At 57.4% G+C, this 14,579-nt stretch overlaps 1 protein-coding gene across 7 annotated transcripts; it reads right to left on the bottom strand.

Annotated features, from left to right (window-relative positions):
- Positions 1 to 4,261: 4,261 nt before the first annotated feature.
- On the bottom strand, positions 4,262 to 13,900 carry LOC103349280 (uncharacterized). 7 transcript variants are annotated; one of them, XR_011384863.1, is made up of 11 exons: positions 13,758 to 13,900; positions 11,515 to 11,777; positions 10,002 to 10,225; positions 8,080 to 8,162; positions 7,727 to 7,860; positions 7,285 to 7,516; positions 6,495 to 6,786; positions 5,596 to 5,771; positions 5,352 to 5,397; positions 4,768 to 4,895; positions 4,262 to 4,644 (listed from the first exon to the last, which is right to left on the bottom strand). XR_011384863.1 is itself a non-coding variant. In XM_070065102.1 (11 exons), the coding sequence occupies exons 4-11, from the start codon at positions 8,093 to 8,095 to the stop codon at positions 4,521 to 4,523; spliced, it is 1,089 nt and encodes a 362-aa protein (XP_069921203.1). In that variant the 5' UTR covers positions 8,096 to 8,162; positions 10,002 to 10,225; positions 11,515 to 11,777; positions 13,758 to 13,900; the 3' UTR covers positions 4,262 to 4,520. The 7 variants fall into 7 exon arrangements, 4 of the variants coding, with proteins under 4 accessions (XP_069921203.1, XP_008259211.1, XP_069921198.1 ...); XR_011384864.1 differs by having other exon boundaries at positions 5,624 to 5,771; XM_070065102.1 differs by having other exon boundaries at positions 4,768 to 4,836.
- Between the last annotated feature and the right edge of the window lie 679 nt (positions 13,901 to 14,579).

The following is a 14,579-nucleotide window of genomic DNA, read 5'->3' as shown; positions in this document are numbered from 1 at the left end:
TTGACGTTGTTACCTGTGTCAGGGTGCACTGAACTACTAGAGCAGACTCTGAACAGAAGGGGTTTCTTCCTCCTCCTCACTCCTATACATCCAGGTGGTTTGTAGTGGAGGAAGCGGGGGGAGGATATGCTATGTGGTCACTGAGGGACCAGGCTGATGCCAGCTGCAACAGGGTTCCATGTTGGCTTGGGCACTGCCATTCTGGTGAGTTGAGCTGACGTGACGGGCGCACACTAGAAGTGGCACACGCTGCCACTCAGATCCTGCCGGCTGGAATGTTGCATGGCTCCCCCTTAATGCAGGGGGCTCTAGCAGACACAGTGTGTGTCCAGGAAGAAGGGAAACAGAGGGTGTTTTTGCCCGGGTATCCTCTCCACAGCATCCTGCGCTTCTCAGACTTACCAAGAAAGGCTGTTAATTTTGAGATGTGCAAAGCCCAAAGGGACTCCATTCTCTTATCTGGGGAGCGTCGCCTGGCGTCACTGCCCAGTTAGGAATGTCTCTCCCGGCGCTGGCTCGGAGGTGGCAGAAGTGAAGCCAGGGAGATGAAGGGACTGAGTTGTGTCCGGAGCCAGCATTTGTGAGATGGAAGTACTCTGAGAGCCCGGAAAGGAAACGTAGCTTCTGCCGCACGCACATGGCAGAGCGGGGGCCAGAACTCAGTGCCATTTTCCCCGAGCCACACTGCCTGTCTGTCTATCGGCTCCTAACTCAAATCACTTTTTCTATTTTTTAAAAAAGATTTATTTGAAAGAGTTCCAGAGAGACAGAGGCAGAGAGAGAGAGAGATCTTCCATCTGCTGGTTCACTTCCCAAATGGACACAATGGCCTGAGCTGTGCTGATCTAAATCCAGGAGCCTGGAGCCAGGAGCTTCCTCTGGGTGTTCCTACATGGGTGCAGGGGCCCAAGGACTTGGGCCATCCTCTGCTGCTTTCCCAGGACATAGCAGAGAGGTGGGTTGGAAGTAGAGCAGCCGGATCTCAAACCAGCGCCCACATGGGATTCTGGCACTGCAGGTGGTGGCTTTACCCACTATGCACAGTACAGGCTTTTGAATCATTTTTTAAAGGTTCAAGGTTAGAACAAAAGGGGAGAAACTAGTGTAATCCAAACAAAATGTAAGAGTTTGGTGCGTTGGGGCCAGCGCTGTGGCGCAGTGGGTTAACACTGTGGCCTGAAGTGCTGGCATCCCATATGGGCACCGGTTCGAGACCAGGCTGCTCTACTTCCAATCCAGCTCTCTGCTGTGGCCTGGGAAAGCAGTGGAGGATGGCCCAAGTCCTTGGGCCCTTGCACCCACATGGGAGACTCGGAAGAAGCTCCTGGCTCCTGGCTTTGGATCAGCGCAGCTCTGGCCGTTGCAGCCATCTGGGGAGTGAACCAGCAGATGGAAGACCTCTCTCTCTGTCTCTACCTCTCTCTGTAATTCTGTCTTTCAAATAAATAAAATAAATCTTAAAAAAAAGTTTAGTGCCTAGAAGTGGGCCAGTGTAGATCTCTTAGTGTTGAGAGTAGTACGGTTGTAAAAGATGTAGTTTGAGGAATTGGGAGACGAGTACATGAGATTCTGTAGTCTTCTCTGTGACTTTCTGTAAATGTAAAATTACTACAAAATAAAAGGCTTATTTTTAAAAGCCTCAAGAAATACAGGCTCTGGAAATTGGATTCTACTGCAGGTTTTTACTTTTTACAGGCTCCTTTGCCCCTGCCTTGGGCAGAGGGGGCGGCGAGTGCATTCAACCCCTAGGCTCTTGCCACACCCTTCTGCACAGCCAGGTTTTGGTTCTGTGTGGTTCAGGCTCCGACTTTATTTTTGTGAGGCCCCACACTTTCTCGGGAACAATTTGCTTTGAGAGGCCCTGATGCTTTATACAGTTTTTTTTTTTTATTTTATTTTACTACTTATAAAATGTTTGAATGTATTTGAAATGCAGACAGACAGATCTCCAAGTGCTGGCTTACTTCCCACATGATCAGGGCTGGGCCAGGCTGAAACCAGGAGCCAGACATTCAATCCAGGTCTCCTGTGTGGGTGGCAGGAACCCAAGTACTGGTGCCATTGCCTGCTGCCTCCCAGGTTGCACGTTAGCAAGAGCTGGAGTCAGAAGTGGAGCTAGAACTTGAACCCAGGCGCTCTCATGTGGGACGCATGTGTCCCGGGTGGTGCCTCTACTGCTGTAGCCAAACCCTCACACCTAAAAGTCTGTAATCACTTCCCCTTTTCCTTAACAAAAGTATTGTCTGTTTTCAAGCCGACACTGAGGTATAGATGAAGCAGATAGATTCTGTTCCAGGTGAGCTCTGTGTTTGACAGACACTAGTGAAAATCTGTAAACTCTCCCTGCCTCCAGTTTCTCTGCATTCCTGTCAGTGTGAAAATAGCATGCACAGGTGGGAGACCCCTAGCCTGTCCGGCTTGCAGCCAGCTGTCGTGTCCTAGGCTGGCTGCTAGAGGGCAGTGTGAGACGCCTTTTGTGGCCTGGGTCTGTAGGTGCTTTGGAATAACAGGCCTTGGACTTTCGCAGGGGTAGAGGTGCGGCTAAACCCAGCTGCATATTCCTCTGCTTCCTACCCCTACCTTAGATCTTCAATATGGTAAAAATCTTCCAGAAAGACCTAGTAGTTGGGTTTTGATCAGATTCTTTTACTTGGGGTGGGGTGGAGGCTGGCATGATGCAGTGGATTAAACCACTGCTTGTGACATTGGCAACACATGGCAGTGCAGGTTTGAGTCCCTGCTGCTCTGCTTCCGCTCCAGTTTCCTGCTAATGTGTCTGGGAAAGCAGCAAGGATGGCATAAGTACTTGAGTCCCTGCCACCCGGTGGAGTTCTGATCTCCTGGCTTTGGCCTGGCCCAGACCTGGCTGTTATGGTCATTTTTTTTTCTTTTTTCTTTTTTCTTTCTTTTTTTTTTTTTTTTTTTTTTTGACAGGTAGAGTGGATAGTGAGAGGGAGAGACAGAGAGAAAGGTCCTCCTTTTGCCATTGGTTCACCCTCCAATGGCCGCCACGGCTGGCGCGCTGAGGCCGGTGCACTGTGCTGATCCGAAGGCAGGAGCCAGGTCTCCCATGGGGTGCAGGGCCCAAGCACTTGGGCCATCCTCCACTGCCTTCCCGGGCCACAGCAGAGAGCTGGCCTGGAAAAGGGGCAACTGGGAAAGAATCCGGTGCCCCGACCAGGACTAGAACCCGGTGTGCCGGTGCCGCAAGGCGGAGGATTAGCCTATTGAGCCGCGGCGCCGGCCTGTTATGGTCATTTGAGGAGTGAACTAGTGGATAGAAGATCTCTCTGTCTGTCTCTGTCTCTCCCATCCCCCAATCACTCTGCCAGTGAAATAAATAAATAAATGGGTTTTTTAAAGGACTCTCCCCTGCCAGGGGTAGGTGCAGCACGCTGAGCCAGTGGCTAGGACAGCGACATCCTACATCAGAGGGCTTGATGCCAGTCCTGGCTGCTCTGCTTCCAACCCAGCTTCCTGCCAATGTGCATTCTGGGAGGCAGCAGTGATGGCTGCCACCCATGTGGGAGACCCGGATGGAGTTCCTGGCTCCTGGCTTCAGCCTGACCCAGCCCCTGCTGTTCAAGCATTTTGGGGAGTGAACCAGCAGATAGGAGTGCCCACTCTCTTTTGCTCGCTCGCTCTCTCTCTCGCTCTCCTGGGCTTTTAAATAAACAAAATAAGTAAGTAAATGTTCAAAAATAAATCCCTTGCTGGAGTTTTGGAAACATAGAAGATTTTTGTTTTAATCAAATTCAGACCCACTGGCTTCCCTTCCTTTTCTAGGCCGCCTCCATTCCCAGGTCTAGGCTGCATTGTCTAAGTTAAAAGGGTGAACTTAGGGCATGTGAATCATATCTGTAAAAACATGAAGAAAGAGGGGTCGGCGCTGTGGTGTAGCGGGTAAAGCCGCTGCCTGCAGCACTGGCATCCCATATGAGCACTGGTTCAAGACCCAGCTGCTCCACTTCTGATCCAGCTCTCTGCTATGGTCTGGGAAAGCAGTAGAAGATGGCCCAAGTCCTTGGGCCCCTGCACCTGCGTGGGAGACCCAGAAGAAGCTCCTGGCTCCTGCCTTCGGATCGGTGCAGCTCCGACCATTGCAGCCATCTGGGGAGTGAACCAGTGGACAGAGGACCTCTCTCTCTCTCTCTCTCTCTCTCTCTCTCTGCCTCTCCTTCTCTCTCTGTGTAACTCTGACTTTCAAGTAAAATAAATAAATCTTAAAAAAAAAGAATGAAGAAAGAAGTACCAGTGAACAGACTGTGGCTCCAATAGCATGTAATTCGTCGGTGGTACTGACTGGCGGGCGCACGGGTTCCTGGGGAAGAGGGACTTGCTCTGACCTCCTTCCTCCTCGGTCCTGAAACACACACCTTCTGGGCCATGGTGCATCGCTGCTTTCCAAGGCAGGTCCTCCCCTGTGCTCGGATGGCAGCAGAGAGAGCTGGACGAGGGTTAGAGCACGCTGGGCAGTCTCTGTGAGAGAGGGGGGTCCCGGCCTTCAGGCAGCTCGCCGGTCAGGAGATGTGTGTCCTGAACTGGGCACTTCTGCGTAGGATGTTTGGGAAGGCCCTTTCCCCTGCTCTTCTGTTTTCAAGGCATAGGTACTTAGGGAACCGGATCTCGGGCAGCTGGACTGGCCTGTGGAAATAGGCAGGGAGAGGACGGGGCTGGGCTGGAGCCGAGGCACGTCTCCTCCGCCACTGGCCGCCTGGCGCAGGAGCTGCACCGCCGTGTCTGGGAGTGACCGGCTGTCCTTCGTACCTGTGCTCAGGTGACAAATCGCCTGGCTCAAGCTTGTCGCTGTTGATCTTGGGTTTACACAGCTTCACCCTTTCAGAAAACAAGGGCAGGTAGGCGGTCCTGGTGGTCGCTCCAACCTCAGCTGGTGCCTGTGAGCCCACCCCAGAGGGAGGGGGTGAGAGCAGTGAGTTTAGAAGGAGGGGAGTCTGTCCCTCTCTGCAGGTCATACTCAGCACCCCCTGCCCGCCAAGGGCTGGAGCAAGGCCCGTTCTCTTTGGTTCGTTTCTCTGGGCAAGAGAGGGACTTCTGCTGTGGAGAGCTTAGCTTGCTCCCTACCACTGTGCGTTGGAAAGGAGCAGGAATTTAAACAACAGGGCTCTCCCCCTGCTGATTCTCCCCGCTGGGCGTGAGGGGCCAGGGGAGAGGGCAGCCCAGGCACCGACCCCTGCCCACCCGAGTTCTTACCGGGGGGTTCTCATGGCCTCTGTCACGAGGGCCACAGCGCACCTGGGGCTGCGCTCCCCAGTCCTGGGAGAATGGCTTGCTGGTAGTTTCAGTTTGGAACTTGGCTTTGAAGACCCCGAGGATGTGAGAGGGCCACTTACCCTTGAGTGTCTTTACCAGGTGCCTGGGAGGAGGTAGAGGAGACACCTGGGGAGGGAGGAACACGTGTCTGGGAAGGAAGTGGCCGTCGTTCCTGAAGCCTCACTGTGTGCCCAGCGCACGTTCAGGGCCTCCTCGTGCCAGCCTCTCAGCAGGCAGAAGTCATCGTCGCCCGTCTTTCTGGGCTCTCGCCCCTTTCCCCTGCCCCTCCCATGAAGGAGCAGGCACGACCCTCATGCTGATTACCTCTTGACCAAGAACTTGGACACTTTACCCTGGTCACTGGGTCCACAGCGAGCCTGGCTGTGTTACTCCCACCCAGCATGGCCGTCTCCAGCCTTGGTGGTCGCGGCTCCTGGTACAGGTGGGCTGTGGGCTGCCAGCCACAAGCCATGTTCCTCCGCGCGTACTGGATGTATTTGCTGCATGGGGAACACGTGTTTCAACTGTGGGGATCCGCCCTGAGAGCCGATCCAGACGCCAGCCCATCTCTCTGTCTTTCCTTGTTGGGTTTGCCTAAAATGCTACAGTATATTTTCAGGGGATTTCAAATTAAAGTTCCTGGACTGTGTCTCTGAAAATGAAGTTTCAGTTTGGCTGTTTTCTTTTCACACCCCTCAGTTATCATGCTGCCCTCAGCGGAGGGGGTGAGACAGCCGCAGCCGAGCACGGGCCGGGGAGAGCCTTTATCAAGCACCCGTTGGGATCCCGGGACACAGGAGTGTGGAGCGGGTGTGCCGTCCTGGTCACAAGAGTGGCGTTCCTGGTCCCTTCGGGGTGGACATGATCCTTCCGTCCACCCTGTTGGACTAGGACTGTGGCTTCTGTAGCGTTTGAAGCACCTGCTCCAGGCTGTGGGTTTGAGCTGGGCCTTTTAACCTCATCCGAACGAGTCGGGGCCAGGAGCAGGCCACTCGAGCCCTGACAGGCAAGTGGACGTTCTCGAGCACCGGATAAGCCTGGTTACTCCAGCCCTGGCTTGCAATTGGGGTGCATGCCTCCCCCAGGTCCCTAGGGAAGGGCTGACCCCCAGCGAGGAGCAGCCCGAGTTCCAGCCTCAGGTGAGAGGCCGAAGGCAAGCTGAGCCAGAAGGGGATCCCGGATCCCAGAGTAACCAGTTCTTTGCGAGCGTTCTGAGCCAGTACCTTAGTCTCAGGAGACAGGGCTGTTCCCGGGCCCCTTCCCGCACGGCAGCCCTGCAGCTCGGCAGCTGTTCCCGTGGCTCGATTCCTCGCGTGCTCTTGTCCGGGTCAGGAGCAACAATTTGCCTCCACCTTGGGGCTTGCAAGTCACTCTGATGCAGACTCACGTTTTCCCCGTGGCCTGGACGCGCTGCTGGGGCCACTTTTTGGCCCTGGATGTGAACTGGGAGCACTGACTGCCCAAGAGGCTGGCTGTGGACGGAAACCTGATGAGCAGTGGTCATACTGTGGTCACCTAAGGGGAGGAGAGGGTGTGCGGAGGGGATCACCCTCAGGGAATCTGGACCACGTGGCCGGCCTCCCCTGAGCTGCACCTGCTCTTTGCTGAGCCTTCCCCCAACCTCCTTTTGTCTGATGGGGACCTAAAGTGTCTCAGTTTTGTGCCCTCCACCACTCTCTGATCTTTTGCTTGTCTCCTCCCCAAGACCAAAGCATTCCAGAGGGGCCTGCCAGCCCTAGTTGGATCACCAAAGCGGATAGGAGGGGAGGCCAGGTTGAGGGGGTTGGTATGGTTCCTTCTGGAACAAGGGTTTCCTGCCTGCAGGGCTTTTGAAGAGCGAGGGCCATGGCCCGTGCTCCTTGCTGTGTCTGGGCTGCTGGTTGCCAGCTCTGGCGTCTGCGTGGGGGACAGGAGTGGCCCTGGGTAGGGTGCTGGGAGGTGGTGGAAACAGGGCTTGGATTCTGCTTCACATAGTGCCGCACGTTTGTCCCCGCTTACCAGGCCAGGTCTCACCTGGGCGGGAGGGCTGCTCCCCACGGGAAGGCGTGGGCTCTGCCTTCCAGGGCTTGCCGCTTTCAAATCCATAGGCCGTCCTGAAGGGGGACCCCTGAGGCTTGTGGAACCGGCTGCAGGAGCTGGGGGGCTGTGTCTGAAGGGGAGCCTTGGCCAGGGGCTCCAGGCGGTATTTAATGTCTCCTGGGGCTATTTCCTCCTGGGCTTCTGACTCTCCGGGCTGTTGCTCCCCCTGTGGGAGGTGCACCGTCTTCAGGGGGAGTCCCTCTGGCCTTCCCCTCTCAGGTGTTTGCTGTCTTCTAGCGAGTTGCTTAACTTCCCTGTCTGAGTCTCTGGGTGGCTCTGGAGCAGCAGTGCGAGGCGCGCCCTCTGCCTCTGCCCTCTGACTAGCATCTGCTGCAGCTCTGTCTACCACCCACTCTCGCCTCACTCCTGGCCTTACCTGGACACCGGGGCCACTGTTGCCTGGCTGTGGTTGGGGGGCCAGGGTGTCCTCCTGGGTGGGATTGAGGACCGAGCTGTTTGAAGCAGAGTGGACGAGCAGGCAGTGCGCTCTGTCCCCGGGAGGGCCAGGGTCTAGGGCAGGGGAGGAGTAGTGGTTGGTGACTCAGTGGTTCTTCCCCGCCACCCCCACCCCCGCCCCACTGAGCAGAGAAGAGGGACCCGTAAAACTGGGGTGAGGGCACGGTTGTCCCCATCAGAGGGCACACGGCATCTCAAAGGCAGTTATTGCTAATGATAATTTCCAGTTTCTTTGGCCTTGAAGGCCATGCTGGCCTGGGTGGGGAGGCTTACCATGGAGAGAGGCCATGCTGGGCTCCACGATGGAGGGCACCCCGCCCGCGGGCTTGGCACTGTAGTTGTGCTGTCCGGGTCTCCTAAGGGGCAGCAGAAAGAGCGGGGAGTGCAAGACAGGGAGAGCCCCAGGCTCCTCCCACAGGACCTAGAGGAGGCTCCTCCAGCTCTCTGGGTAGAGGAGGAAAAGGTGGCCCCCTCTGCTGGCCACTTGTGGATGCAACTAGAACTCCAGGGTCTGAGGTTCAAGGGTGGGGGGTCGGGAGAGGATGGGCAGCTTTTTGGCCTGTGAAGGAGGTGACACTCTGAGGTGGGCGGGTGTCCTGCAGGATGGTAGGAGGCTGGTGGGGAGGGCTGTGACTGAACCCCTGAGGTCAGAGCAGAGCCGGAGGTGGGAGGCACCCCTGTCTTCCTCTCCCCGCCCACCCGGCCTCAGAGAAAGGGAAGCAGAGAGCCGGAGCTTTGGAACCTAGGAGGGGAGTGAGAGGGAGACACTGAGTGTGCATGGGGGTGTGACTGGAGGACACTCACCCACAGCCACAGCACACAGGGATGCCCGGGGGCGGGGCACTCTGACCCACCAGCCCTACCCTCTGTTCCCAGCTCCTGAGCGGGGCTGCCTGTGTGTGAGCAAACTGGCCTCGGCTCTGGGGTCTCAGGTTGCTGAGGGCCTTCTCTGCAAGCCACTGCTTTGGCTGTGGGAGAGGAGGTGGAGGCAGTGCGTCCCCAGCACAAACCGCTGTGCCGGCAGCTGGGCCCAGGTGATTAGCGTGACACAGGCCTGGAGGTCATTGCGCCCTGTCTCTGCAGCCAGCCTCAGGTCCAGCTGTGCCCTCTGCTGTGTGTGTGCCTGAGCTGCAGCCCCTCGGGCGTCTGGGTCTGCCTGCTCCCAGCTGTACTGAGTGTGTCTCCCGCTCACTGGTTTTGAAGTATTTCTTAGTCCATTTCTCAGCTCTAGTCCTGCAGAGCTAATTGTCACCCATCCCGGCGCTCAGAGAGCTGTGGGGCCCAGCTAACACGCGCAGTCCCTGGGCCGCCCTTGGTCTGCCAGCCCTGCACCCCACACCGACTTCCCTGCCATCACACCCTGGGCTCTCCAGTCAGAGCAGAGACGCCGTTCTCCCCAGAGCACGGCTCACACCAGTGTGCACATTTTATATATTTGAAAGGCAGAGGGAAAGAGAACATGCTCCCATCTGCTGGTTCACTCCCCAAATGCCCACAACAGCAGGGGCTGGGCTAGGCTGAAGCCAGGAGCCTGGAACCCACTCTGGATCTCCCACATGGGGGGCAGGGACTCGACTATGGGAAGCATCACCTCTGCCTCCCAGGGTGTGCATTGGCAGGAAGGTGGAATTGGGAGCGGAGCTGGGACTTAAACCAGGCAGCAACATCATCCCTAGGACAGATGCTTGCCCCCATTGGTGGTTTTTGTTTTTTAAGATTTATTTATTTGAAAGGTACTGCTAGAGGGAGAGACAGCTGATTCACTCCCCAAAGAGCCTCAATGGCCAGGGTTTGGCCAGGCTGAAATCAGGAGCCAGGAGCTTTATACAGGTCTCCCATGTGGATGGCAGGGGCCCAAGCATGTGGGCCATCTTCTGCTGCCTTCCCAGGCATAATAGCAGGAAGCCGGATTGGAAGTGGAGCAGCCAGGACTTGAACTGGCACCCATATGGGATGCTGGTATCGCAGGCTACAGCCTAACCTGCTGTGCCACAGCGCCGGCTCCAAGATACTATATTTTAAACACTGTGTCTATGACTGAGTTAGCTTCCCTGGAGGCCGTACCACACCCTTGATTCCTACTGCGCTGACCACTGGCGAGTTCCCACGCTTCCTTTCCACGGGCTGGGAGAGGAAGGAAGCTGTGTTGCCACCTCTTATTAGCGTCGTGGGTGTTTTGGGCACAGTCTGATTACCTCTAGCCTCTAGGAACGCCACTTGCTTGTTTCGCGCTTTCTGTCCAGAAAGGTGGTGGGACGCTGCCCTGGTCCTGGTTTTCCTTGGTGCAGGAGAGGAGGAGGCCGCAGTGGGGTTGTCTGGTCCCATGCCTGCCGCTGGGGCTCAGCTCAGCCTGGCCGGCCTGACCTCATGCTGCACACTTGGCGTCTGAGGCCCGGTTTGGGAAGTCTGTTGATGGGAACTAAAGAGAAAGTGTCGACAGAGATGGAGCCCCTCTCGGGCAACCCTCCGAGGTGCTGGGATCCCCAGGGATACAGAGGGTGCTCCACGGGCCCCGTCTGCCCAGTTTCTGCCCAGACCTTGGAGTGGAGACTCGTGCACGCTCCCAGTGCAGGATAGGCTTGCCAGTGCAGCCCTTCTCTGAGTTCTCACAGCCCTCCCAGGGCAGCAGGCGCCATGCTCTGCGGAGGACAGTGAGGTCCCATGGCCAGCAGCTGTCTTACTCATTTTCTTTTTAAAGATTTTATTTATTTGAGAAGCAGAGTTACACATAGAAAGAGGAAGAGACAAGAGAGAAAGGTCTTCCATCCACTGCTTCACTCCCCAGATGGCTGCAACGGCCAGAGCTGGGCTGGTCCAAAGCCAGGAGCCAGGAGCTTCCTCTGGGTCTCCCATGTGGATTTAGGGGCCCAAGCACTTGGGCCATCCTCCGCTACTTTCCCAGGCCATCAGCAGGGAGCTTGATCCGAAGTGGAGCAGCCGGGACTCAAACTGGCGCCCGTATGGGATGCCTGCACCACAGGCTGAGGCTTAGCCCACTATGCCACAGTGCCAGCCCCTGTCTTACTCATTTTCAACCCAACCCCCATCTCCCAGCCCAAGGCACACACCCCAGAACCAGCAGCACAGCTCTGGGCACTAAATGCACACACTCCTTTCATTCGCCTCCCAGCCACCCAGCAAAGCTGATGCTCATGTTTCCATAAACCAAGGCTAATGGATGAGCCCGGAAGTGCTTCCTCCAGGTGGCAGAGGTCAGAGCACTCCTGCCAGCTCCTTGGTCCTGTCCCTGCCCGGCGGGGGGACTGCCCTGTGTGCAGTCCCGTTAGCGCACAGGACCCTCCTATCAGATGCCCCTGCAGAGGCCCTTCCGGCCAGCCCAGGCCCAGCCACAGGGGGTGCTGTGGCTTTCCTGGAGACAGTGGGGGAAGTTTGGGAATCCCAGCCATGGGGGGTGGGCAGAGGGTCCCTGGAAAAGCATGTCCAGGATGAAGTGCTTGGCCACAGGATGCGTCCAATCTCCTTGGCGTTCTCTCCTGTCCTGACCCACCCACCTCTTGCCTGCCTCTCTGGAGAGCTGGTGGGATGTACCCGTGAACACCCCCTCACGGGCCTCTGCTCCCCGCAGGGACTGCTCCCGCCTGTGCTTCCTCCCTGTCCTAGCAAAGCCTTTGGGACCCAACCCAAGTGCCATTCCCTGCGGGGGCCTCCCCAGCCTCCAAGGCTTTGTCCCATGACATGCTCACATACCTGACCCTGGGAGTTGTGCTGATTTTCTCCCCCAGCCAGAAGAGACCACAGCCTGCAGCGTGCAGCACCAGGCCCCGCCTAGGGGAGGAGTCCAGTAAGCCTGAGTTGAGTTGAGCCGGATGCTAGTTCGTGGTTCCGAGCAGGTAAAAATCGGGCTGGTGCCAACTCCTGAGCCCAGCAGCCCTCTTGTTAGTGACGTGCCAGTGTGGGTGGAAATCTTCCTTGGGATTCTGGGAGCCTTTTTTTTTTTTTTTCCTTTTCTTCTGCACGGGGAAGAAGGGGATAAAATCCCAAATGAGCCCAGTCATGTGCTTGCTTTGCACAGCCTTGGCGTGGGCTGGAGGGGGCACGTGACCGAGGCCGGGCGGCCACTCAGCTCCGCTCCAAGCCGCTCGACCTGGCCTGTGTGGAGTGGGGATTCAGGCGGGAGGACCGTGCAGGAGCAGCCGCCTGCACCAGCCAGACTCCCTTCTCACCGCCCCACAAGGCTGTGCGGAGTGGGACTGGGGCTGCTCTCCTCCTGGGCCCCAGATGCTGCTCCCCCCACCGCACCCCGTGACTGCGAGTGCGTTTGTTACTCCACGGCTAACTCGCATTCACGTCTCTGAATGAATGACAGCACATAGATTTTGGGTTTCTGTGACCCCCGCGGAAAACGGCAGTGGTTCCTGCGCCTCTGTACTTGGGAACTCCCTACCCGATGGGTGGAGAGAAAAGGGGTTCTGGGGAGCCCTGTGTTATGCAGTCGTCTGCGCAAGCGCAAGGGACCCAGAGCCCTGCTGGCCGGAGCTGATGGCTCTGGCTTCTCTTCCTTGGTTCTTGGGGAGGGAAGGGGGTGGAGCTTGTGAAGTGGTTTAATGTCTTGATTCTGTGATTTAGGCTGAGTCATCGAGGGCGCAGCAGATGGAGAGCAGATAAAGGGGAAGATGGGCTTTGCAGAAGGGAGAAGCGGTAGGTACTCAGAGCCTCCCGGGGCCACCAGGCTGCCTCGGATGTGGGCTGTCAGGCTGCTCGGTGTTGCCATCTTCTGGACATATGGAGTAATGCATTTTACTCCCTCTCACGGCCTCTGCTCTTCTTCCATCTCTCTGTTCCCTCTGTGAAGTAGTTCCCTGCATTTTCTGCACGCCTTCCTCCCCCAGGAAGGTATGTGGTGATGCCTCTGCCCTGGCTTAGTGGCCGAGGCTCTGAAAGTCCTCCTATGGTGTTGACTCAAAGCGGGAAACCTCACTTCTCTTTGGCGCTGGAGTCAGGGCTGGGGTCTCCAGGCTGTTTCTCCACCTGTCCCCCGGGCTCTCTGGGACTCCCAAGATGGCTGCAATTTGGGGCCATTTAGCTTATCACCCAGACTAGGATGCTTGTGAGAGCACGTGCATTACGCGCATTGCTATCATAAACAGGCTGGGGTGACAGGTGTCAACCAGGCTTGTCACAGTCAACTGGAGCTCAGTGAACCCCTGGGCCTTCTTTGCATCCCAGGATGAGTTATGAAGGCCACAGCGGCCAGCAGGGGCTACTGAAGCCCTGGCTAGTGTCCTACCACCTACAGGGCTCTGCCCGCCGTCTGAGGGCTGTGGGAGGAAGTGGGCTGTGGAGGCTGCAGTCAACTGTGGGACAGAGCTGGGGTCCCGAGGCCTTGCTCATCTGGGCTGGTGGACAATGGGATAAGCAGACCGTGTGCTGCTTCTAGTTCAGGTTGGAGACATGGCCCAAAGCCCTAGGGCCTGCTAGGTTCTTGACAGCTCCCTGTCACCTCTGGTTAGGGCAGGGCCTTTCCTGGATTCTAGTGAACCTTCTTCCTGGGCCTTCAGGCCGGTTCCTAGTCCCGCTTCGCTAGACCAACAATTGGATGCATTGGCAGGAGGGCTCCTGGGTCAGCCCAGGGACACTCTGGGCCAGAGGGGACCCGTGGAACACCTCCTCTTCCTGACCCCACCGGCTGGCTTGCAGGTGGGCAACTCAGGCCAGCCGGGGGCCCTGTGAAAGAGAAAGGTTTCTGGAGACTTCTAGCGCTCTCCCTCCCACCCCAGTTCTAATGCTGGCGGTCAGACTAACTCCCCCCCCCCAATCTAGGGACCTCCCTGCACCCCTAAGTGCAGGGTGGGAGACCTTGCTGCTCGTGGGAGGAGGGGGCTGGCCAGAGGAAAGAAAGCGTTGTTGCTGGGGTGCTGAGCGGCACTGGCCTAGCCCGTGGCTGTTTGCCCTGCACTGATCCCTGGCTCTGGGCTCGTCTTCCTGCTCACCTGAAGGGCAAGGCCAGGACCAAGCTTGGCAGACTCCGTGCTGGTGTTCACACCATGGTGAAGGGCGAGATGTTCTAAGTGGCTGCAGGCAGAGCTGCCAGGCCTCAGCAGAGAATTCTAGAGCAGCAATGGGTATCCCTGGTAGCCAGGGGATTGCCATGGCAACACGCAGGCAAGCCAGCAGCAGCAGCGGGAGGCTGAGATAGGGCAGGGCCCCCTTCTCGGCTGGAGCTGAGCTCTCAGGGCAGTCAGAAGAGCGAGCTGAGATGCATCAACTCGTAGCACCCGGCTCCTGCTTATTGTCCCGTCACACTCCCTGGTGCAGGTCTTCAAGATTCTGCCTGGGCAAAGGGCCTGGGGCTGTCTGGATGGAGAAGGGGAGCCAGGCTCAACTGCAGCATCTAGAGATTCGCTCCCCCCACCAGGGGAATGGCCGTGAGGCCACCCCAGGGCTCTGAGGTCCCTTGGAGGGGACCTGGGCTAGAAACCAGGGATCAGTGGCTGCTCTGCAGTGTGCATGCCAATGCCTGCCTGGAAACTGAAAGAAAAGAAAGTACAGTTCTTGACCCCTGATGCCACTGGGCCAGACTCCCCCCATGCCTTTGCTCCTTGTCACCCAGGTAGCCATGCGGGGTTAACCCCTCAAGTGCCAGGTTTCTGGTGAGAGGCGGCTGCTGTTACCTTCGCCGCACGGGGCCTCCTCCCAGCACTGCTGTCAGGGGCGCAGAGCAGGCCAGGGCCGGGGCCTGCCAGCTTCCTCCCCACCCTCTCTCCAGCTGCCAAATCTGACTTTGATTAGCGCATGGAGGGGGAAGAAAGCAG

The sequence above is a fragment of the Oryctolagus cuniculus genome, chromosome 1, assembly GCF_964237555.1.
Source record: "Oryctolagus cuniculus chromosome 1, mOryCun1.1, whole genome shotgun sequence".
Lineage (NCBI taxonomy): Eukaryota > Metazoa > Chordata > Mammalia > Lagomorpha > Leporidae > Oryctolagus > Oryctolagus cuniculus.
Note: the sequence above shows the minus strand (reverse complement) of the source record. Positions and strands in the feature narration are given on the sequence as shown.

Coding starts and splice junctions, on each gene's coding strand:
- LOC103349280 (XM_008260989.4), bottom strand. Junction 5,772..6,494: donor CCCTGTCTCCTGAGACTAAG/GTACTGGCTCAG, acceptor TTCCCCATGCAG/CAAATACATCCAGTACGCGC. Junction 5,398..5,623: donor CTGTGGACCCAGTGACCAGG/GTAAAGTGTCCA, acceptor CTCCCTCCCCAG/GTGTCTCCTCTACCTCCTCC.